General features: G+C 38.2%; 1 protein-coding gene across 1 annotated transcript; it reads right to left on the reverse strand.

Annotated features, from left to right (window-relative positions):
* Positions 1–6,932: 6,932 nt before the first annotated feature.
* Positions 6,933–8,742, reverse strand: AMT2 (ammonium transporter Amt2; the record flags this gene model as incomplete). Its single annotated transcript, XM_066098072.1, has 4 exons — positions 6,933–7,524; positions 7,629–7,963; positions 8,023–8,233; positions 8,293–8,742. Coding segments are annotated over 4 exons (1,353 nt in total), but the record flags the coding sequence as incomplete, so codon positions are not given.
* Positions 8,743–8,971: the final 229 nt, after the last annotated feature.

Raw genomic sequence — 8,971 nt, forward strand, 5'->3', positions numbered from 1 at the left:
TTTTAGATATTATAATAGAGCATCTGCAACTATATTCCTCTTACCTAGAATATGTTAAATTTTAAAGTCCCACGCTAAAATAGCAGTAAGCTACCTATTTATTACTCCCCCTAGTATTTTGCTTAAGGACTAATTAAGCTAAGTAATTAAGGTTTAAGCGTCTGTCTTAATAACAAATAGTATTCTATAGAGCTAAACTCTAAACTTTTTTAGGGCCTATAGCATAGCTCTATACTCTAGCTTAGTAGAGTGCTACTTTACTTTAGACTTTAACTATATAGTACTTTTAAACTAGCATAGATGTTGCCTTCTATCTAGCCCTATTTGTTCTAGGGAAGCTCCTACGCCTTCCCTACTAGCGTCTACTGCAAGGTAGACAGTCCCTCTAGTCTTGTAATTAATAGTTATTAGGGCTAGTGCTATAGTAATAAAATGCTTAAGCTCTTTTATTGCTACCCTCTGTAGTTCTTCCTATATCTACCTAGTGTTGCCTTGCAGGAGTATAAATAATAGCTTTGCTTAGATAGCAAAGCTAGGAACCTATATCTAGTAGTAGACACAGATCCTAACAAATATCTAGACTTCCCTTATATTTCTATATTCTAGCTATTTTATAATCTTTTCTACCTTTATATAGTTAGGGTATCTTCCTTTAAAGCTAACCTTATAGCCTATAACGCTAAGATAAGCTATACCCTAATAATATTTCTTTCCTAAAACTATACCCCCTGCTTACTTAATATCTACTAGGACTTGGTTAAGCTACTGCACATGCTTAAGCACAAATCTCTAGACCCTAGGAAGCGCCTCTTTGCCCCTATAGTTAGTCTTAGGCCCCCCTGTAGTTATATTATCTATAAATAGTATTGTATAAAGGGAATAATTACGTAGTATTTTTATTATAATTCTCTAAAAGGCTACTACTAAGTTTATTGCTCCTTATACTATAGTGTAGGATTATAGTAGGCTAATAGGGGTGTGTATAGTAGTTATATCTCTACTATCTAGGTATAGGGTAATCTAGTTGTATTCTAAAAATATATCTATTAGGGATAATATCTTGCACCTAGCAAATTTCTTAGAGAATTTATCTATAGTTAGAGGTAGGTTAGCGTCCCTCTAGCTAACCTTGTTTATATGGATAGCATTCTAGACTAGATAGTGCTTCCTATCTTTCTTTGCTACTAAGAAATATAGGTTCTAGTATAGGCTGTTACACCTCTTAAGTGTTCCTTAATCTAGACGCTCTTCTAATATCTAAACAAATTCTTCTTCTACTGCCTTAGCTACTAGGAAACTGCGTATTTGCTATGCCTTATGCAGGATTATCTTTATTTAGTAAGGCAGGCTAATATCTTAAGTAATGTGTCCACTTTCTCTAAAGTTAAAGGCAATAGCTACTTCTCTATTAAGAATTATTTCTTAAAATAGAGTCCTTTCTGCTGCTAATAAGTCTAGACTAAATTTCTATTCTTGTATCCTCTTAGTAGTTAGCCTAGACCCTCTTAGAAATAATGTATATCTTTTCTTAAAAAGATAGTTAAAAGGGCTAAGGTTAACTCTTTCGCGAATACTAAGCTTTAGCAGTTAGTTTTCCTTAGCTACTATTTTCTAGTCCTCCCTTCTAAACTCTATATCCTTATCCTTCTCTTTTAGTTTGTCTACTAGTTAGATTTTCTTGCTAACTTTTTTATACTTAGTGCTTACCTTAGTAACTATTTACGCTGCTTTTTGCTATACACCTTAATTTAGCTTACATATTACTAATATTAGGTTTAGCTCTTAGATAGCCTATGGGTCTTTGCTTGCCCCTACACTATATCCTATAGTTTATGCTGCCTATTTTTCTAGTATCTTTTTATCTTCTAAGGTGAATAGTTATCTATATTTACTAAATCCCGCTTATAGCTCTATATAGTCTGCCTCTTATAGAAATTTTAAATATACTACATGTTCTGCTATATAGCATTTATCTCCTAGGTATTAATTTTACAGGATCTCTTTCCTAAGCAAGGGTCCTGCTATTAGTTTTCTAACTTGTCTTCCTCTTCTATTTTATCTCTATCTTCTAGCTTTAGATCTAAGGCTATAAAGACTGTATTCCTTTCCCTATCTAAGGATAGCACCTAGTAGGTAACCCTTCTGTAGATATTGTACTAAATAGCTAGCCTAGTAGAGGTACACTATAGCCCCCCTAATATAGCTAAGTAGGTTAGGTTTATAATTACCCTAAAATAAGTTAGGGTCTCTACCTCCCCTATATATACTAGCACATTCTACGCAGTTCTAATAAATAGGTCTATCCTACTATTAGCTATAACTACCCCCTATATATACTCTAGGGTCTAGGTTAGTGTCTTAATAGGTACCTGTAACGCCCGCGTAGCACTTAATCTTAAGAGATTTATTTATACCCCTATATTAATTAGGTAGTTTACTACGTTCCCCCTTATACTAGTCTAGTAGGTTAGTAGTTCTACGTAGAGAGTTATCTAATTTAATTCCTAGTTAGCGTAAGACTTGTCTTTCTCTTCTTGTATAACTAAATCTTTTCTATACCTATCTAAGTTTTATCTAAATTAGAGCCTTACTTAGGTATTAAGTACTTCTAGTATTGCGCGTATATTGCGCTAACCTAGCATAGGGTCCTTTACCTCTAGCTCCTCTAATTAGTTAATATATCTAAAGGGTAAAATTAGCGCACCCTTTAGATACCTATTTAGGACTAGCGCACTTTCTAGGCCCCCTAGCTCTACTATATTTACCCTGCTAAAGTTATTATCTAGTAGGACTTAAGTCTAGGGTTCCTGTAATAATATCTTGATTTATTCCTATAGATAATCTTGCCCTAGTAGGTTAGCTACTATAATTCCCTAGACTTCCTGTCTAAGAAAAGTAGCTATTATTTAGTTTAGGCTTAGGCGTATTATCCCCTTAAGCTCCTTATTCTTTACTTCTTTAAACTATACTTTTCTTCTTATTACTAGTAGGTCCTAGTTAGGCCCTAAATTTGTATAGCCTTTACCTATATTATCTAGTAGCTAGATTATCGCGAAGGGGTCTATATAGGCCTAAGCTAGGTATAGAATCTCTAGGGTCTCTTTAAGTTCTATCTCCTTACTTGCCCCCTCTTCTTAGTTTACTAGGTTTTATGTTAGTCTTCCTTGCCCGCGCTTCTAGATTAATCCTGTCCTTACTTCCTCTAAGACTTAGTCCCTTCGCTTTTCTTTCTCCCTTGTAGAGGCGTAGATCCTAGGTATATTCTTGTCTACTAATCCTAGGATAATATATCTTAAGTCTATATAATCTAGCGTTATTACTACTAGGTCTTCCTTGCTAGTTTATAGTATTTAATAGTTTAAGAACTGCTTATATTCTTTTTAAGTATCTCCTAGTTCTAATCCTTAATTCTAGGAAGATATTGCGTTAGCTCCTGCTCTTTTTGCTACTAGGTAGTCTAGTCCTTAAGTCTACCTCTACTACTAGCCTCTTAAATCTATTCTATTAAATAGTTCTAGCTTAACCTATAATACTAGCTAGCTAAGGATATCCTTAGTAACTTTGTAGTATTTACGCAACTTTTTCTTTATCTAGTAAAGAGTATAGTTCTATAGTGCTAGCTTAGTAACCTACCCTAGTCTTTTATATAATAGTCTATAGTAAAATATCCTAGTCCTTATTTCTAGATTCTAGGAAGTGCTTACCCACCCTAGCGCTATAAGTTCTAACTAGGGGGGGTAGTCCCTTACTAGGTGGGTTTCTAATCTATATATATTACAGGTAGGTGGTTTCTTGTTATACCCCCTATAACTCTATAGCCCTAGCTAAGTAGTTATTATTTACGTAGGGCCCTAGGTTCTTAGCTAGTTTATTAGTAACCCCCTAATTACTATAGTATTCTAATATATTCCTTACTCTATCCTAGCGTTAGTTGTATATAAAATAAAGTAGAGCTAGTTTACTAGGCTTTTTAGTAGCGGGCCTATTGCGTAGTGTTCCTATAGCCTATTAGCCTTAGCTAAACTTATCTTTATTTTTCCTAGTGCCCTAATTAACTAGTCTATTTCTAGGTTAATATTTAGTAGTAGTTAGGTAGTAGCTTGCTCCTTTCTAACACCTTTTACTGCCTCTATAATTTCCTCCTTTATAGGTGTGGCTTTTGCTAATTCTAATATCTAATATGCCTGCTAAGTATCTTCCTCTATTTAGCTAGCTAATATATGTTTTATTCCTTCTCTTTACTAATAGATTCTTTTAATATAGGTATAGATCTTCTCTAGCTTATAGCTTACTACCTTATTACTATTAGGCCCTCCTAGCATACTAAGCAAGACTAGCTCTTTATCTACCTAGGGTAACCCTCTAAAGAAGAAGAATCTAACCTTGCTTTTGTGTAGCTATTTAGATACTAGGTAGGCATTACTATACACTATAAAATTAGTATAGTAGTCTAAGAGACCTAGGAAGTTCCTAGAGGCTTCTTATATATATATATCTAGGAAGGTTTAGATACCTATCCTTTAGGCTATATCCTAGTCCCTCTAGTACTCCTTTATAGCTTCCTGTAGCTCCTCCTAGTCTTACTTCTAGTAAGGTCTAAGCTTCTTTATAAATGTTCTGCATATAGTATTATAAAAGTCTAGCAGAATTTTTAGCTAATCTACTTTATCTAGCCCCCTATTTTCTACCTAGCGGTTATAGTTATCTAGGAACTCTATAACCTCCCTCCCCTAGAACTAAAAGTTAGTTTTCCTAGGCCTTATAGGGACAAGGACTCTTCTTAGGGGTCTAGAGGTTTCTATTTTAGTTAACCCTAGGGTAATATTACTTTCTCTAGGTATTATTCCTAGTAAAAAGGATAGGCTTAGTTAAGGTAGTAGGCTTCTATAAATATTAAAGGAGGTGTATAAACTAGTAATATTAATTAAAATTATTAGATAAGTTAGTATCTACTTACTTATATTACTTCCCCCCTTTCCTATCTCTTACTTTTATAAACTATCTCCTCTTCCTTAGTAGCTATATCCCTAATACCCTTCCTAACTAGTGCTAGCACTTATATTTATTTTTAGTAGATTCTTGTTATATTAGTAACTTTAGCCTAGCCCTATTTTCCTGCTAACAGCGTACACTATCCTATAGCCTTTACTATAGCTTTTCTATTAGTAGTAATATTCTAGGTGTTCTAGCACTTCTAGTATTGCTAATGCTTCTTGTAGTTCTAATTATTCTAATAGTTCTAGTTATTCTAGTTCTAGTTGTTCTAGTTCTAGTTGTTCTAGTTCTAGTTGTTCTAGTTCTAGTTATTCTAGTTGTTCTAGTTCTAGTTATTCTAGTTGTTCTAGTTCTAGTTATTCTAGTTGTTCTAGTTCTAGTTATTCTAGTTGTTCTAGTTCTAGTTATTCTAGTTGTTCTAGTTCTAGTTATTCTAGTTCTAGTTGTTCTAGTTCTAGTTGTTCTGGTTGTTCTAGTGTTTCTAATGTTTTCTAGTTAGCCTCTTAGTATTATTACTCTATTCCTACTAACGCGCGTTTGCTACGTCCTAATATAGGCCTACTATTTTTACCTTAACAATATTAATTATTAACACTACCTATTTTTTAATTTTTCTCTACCCTCCTTATTCTTAGAGAAACGTCCTCTTGGTTGCATGCTACTAGGCCCTCCCCTTTACTAAGATAAGATAAGTTCCCCTTAGGCTTCGCTATTTAAACTGTTAGGGAGAGTAACCTATTTAAACAAGGAGAAGTAGGAGGGGCAAGGTTTAATAGTAGTGGTGCTATAGTAGAGGATATAGTTTAATGCAGGAACATAAGTAAAAAGATAATATTGTAAGGTTAAAGTAAAGTCCCTAAGAGTTGCTATTCTCCTATCCTCTAATCCTTTATGCCTTTATACCATTCAATCTGCCTAACCTTTTAGGCTAAGCCTTGTTTTTCTCCTATACATCCCTCACCACGGCACACTAGGAGCACGAGGTACCTTAAGGGACAGATAGGAAGTGGGTCCTTCTAGGAGGGCGTTGTCAATTAAGTCTTCCTTATCTAATTTCTTTCTATTAGTAAATAGGCTTTTAAAAGCAGCTAAACTAGATACCCTTCCTTTACCTTTATTTAATATTTTGTAGTTAATAAGAATAATAAATCTTTTCTTTTTAGGGGGTTTAGTTATAGGAGGATATTAGCTTTGCCTCTAATTCCTCTAGGCTTTTAGTAGTCTCTAGGTCTCTACCTTAACGTAATCTAACGCGATTTTTCTAAAGGTAATCTAGCACTACTTATAGGTCTAGAAGTCTAAGCCTATAGGCTTTGGTTATTAGAAGTTCTAATAGCTATTCTAACTATAGAGTTACAGGGTTAGATAGCTACTAGAACTAAATTAGTAGCTTAAAATAATAATAAGTGCGATATTCTTAAATACTATTACTAGCTAGGATAATATTCTTCTTATAATATAATAACTTAGGTAGGTAGGGCATCTAAAAGGTATCCTATATAACTTAAAGGCATATAGGAGTGCGCGTCTGTATAGAAAAGGATAAGATTCCTACACCTATAGGTCTTGTACGAAAGGACAAGAAGAACATGCCTATCCTAACTATAGGCGAGCTGTTCTCTATATATATAAGTAAGTCGGGCCTTTATTAGGCCTAACTTGGCATAGAACAATAGGCAGGCAATTCTGCCCTATTGTTACAGAAACCTATAAGAGTTAAGTATAGATTATATTTATATAGAGATACTAAAACCATATATATAGCAAAAAATACTTATCTTATATAGTAATAACTAGTAGGATAGAGTAGATATAGTTATACAAGGTAGATAGATAGATAGCGCTAAGTTTTACAGTGCTTTTAGCAAACTTTCAGGCTTCGCCAGGCCCGTATAGGGGAGTTAGAGTTGTGATAATATATATTTAGATAGTCTCTACCGTGTTATCCTAGCGGATTTCTAAGGAACGCCCTAACCCTGCTTATGGTAATTGCTCGAGACTTCCATTGGTCGTCGGCGTCACTCGCCCGTCGTCTCATGTCTGCTTCGTGACGTAAAAGAGGACGAAGGCTTCGTCCTCTTTTATGTATCTAAAGAAACGGGGGAGATAAATCTCACCAGCGATTCAGAGGACTAGCGCGCTGATTAAATCAGAACTCTGGACAGGATCGACTTAAGTATGCCCCTGTACGCGCTGCGGTCTATATGGCTCCTCCAAGTACTGCTCTTCCATCTCGCTCAAGACCTTGCCGCGCGCACCCAGCGCCTCGTCCATGCGCGCCGCGCTTGACAAGCCAATGATGGGAGCCGTGACTCGCTTGTTGAGCCAGGCCAGGGCGACATGGCTCATGGGCCAGCCGCGCGCGTCGGCTACACATTGCGCCCGTCGGAGGATCTCCTCGCTCTCCGCCATGTTATCGTCCTCATATATTGGGCCTTGCGCGGAGCGGGTAGTAGCAGCCACTGCGGCGCCGTCGCAGCTGCCGCGCCGCAGGGGGCGCGCGAGTCTCCCAGACGCCAGCGGACTCCACTATATTCCCGCAACGAAGATTAGCTTTGTCCGCTTTTCCAGCAAGATCGACGTCGTATTGGTATGTATAGACATACGGAGAGAGTGAGGAGGTCATGACTTACCGGAATGAGGCCCACTCCTGACATACGGCAGAACTTGACCATCTCGCGCTCCTCTTCCCTGTACAGCAGGTTGTAGTGGTTTTGCATGGAGATGAATTTCGTCCAGCCGTTTCTCTCAGCCACATGTTGAAGAATGGCTAGCTCGTGTGCCCACATTGAAGAAGCGCCAATGTACCGCACCTTGTTGGCCTGAATGAGGTCGTGCAGCGCCTTCATCGTCTCCTCTGGTGGAACACTGTGGTCGAAACGGTGGATCTGCAACACGTCGATATAGTCTGTATCTAAGCGCTTCAACGAGTCTTCCACTTGTTTGAAGATAGCGGCCCTAGAGAGACCTTGAAGAAATGGCCCTGTCAGAAAATTTGGAAACATTCGCGAAGATCTCAGTACTTACCGCTTTGGTTCACGTAATCTTTGCTCCTTTGCGCTTCACTGCCAAACATTGCCATGATGCTTCCCATGTTCGGGTCGACGTCTGGATCTGTCACTGGTCTGAAGCATTTGGTCATAATGACAACCTTGTGTCTTGGAATCCGATGGATCTTCAGCGCTTCCTTAATAACGCACTCCGACTGTCCATTGGAGTAAACATTTGCCGTATCCCACTGTTTTTCAGATTAGCCAAACTTGCGGACTTGTTTCGCATACGGAATTAGAGACTCACGGTATTGATCCCCCGGTCGTATGCTTCCTTCAAAAGAGCTACGGCATCCGTTTCGTCCAACACCCAGTCAAGCCACTTGGAACTGCCAAAGTGCATGCAGCCAAGAATAGGATTGGAAACGCGCAAGCCGCTGTTCCCTAAACTCCTGTATTCGACCTTCGTCTTGTTGATGGAGCAGCTGAGAGAAGGCGGCATCTCACGTACCGTCTGCGAATTCAGCTTCGCAGCTGGTTGCGACAGCTTCTCAAGGGAGTGCCCAATCCGCGCATTCGCCACAAGAGATGGGGCTTTCAGAGCCCGGAGCATGTTGATGTCTTTGTTAGAGTCCTCTGGAGGTGTCACTGGAAACATATGCGCCCTAGGACTTTGTGGCCCTGAGTGATTGGTGAGAGCTGCGGTGGCGAGGGTGTGCGCGTCTTGTTCCATGTGGATGATACAAGAGGCAGCGCTCTGTTTGCGTGAGCGGAAAATAGCAGTGTATCCAACGGTCATTTATATACAAGGGGTGGTCGGAAAAGGGGGGCCATGAATATACTACTAGCGTTGAAATGACTAGATATTGTAAAATGCTAGCAGTCCGTACATGCTACCGACTTGTACTCTGCAGTAGTGCCGTTATGAGCGAATCATTCGATGCATCGTAATAAGGTTTAAGTCCTTTTTAGCGCTGACGATTGTG

The sequence above is a fragment of the Plenodomus lingam genome (assembly GCF_022343315.1).
Source record: "Plenodomus lingam strain CAN1 chromosome Unknown contig_44, whole genome shotgun sequence".
In the NCBI taxonomy this organism is placed as follows: Eukaryota; Fungi; Ascomycota; class Dothideomycetes; order Pleosporales; family Leptosphaeriaceae; genus Plenodomus; species Plenodomus lingam.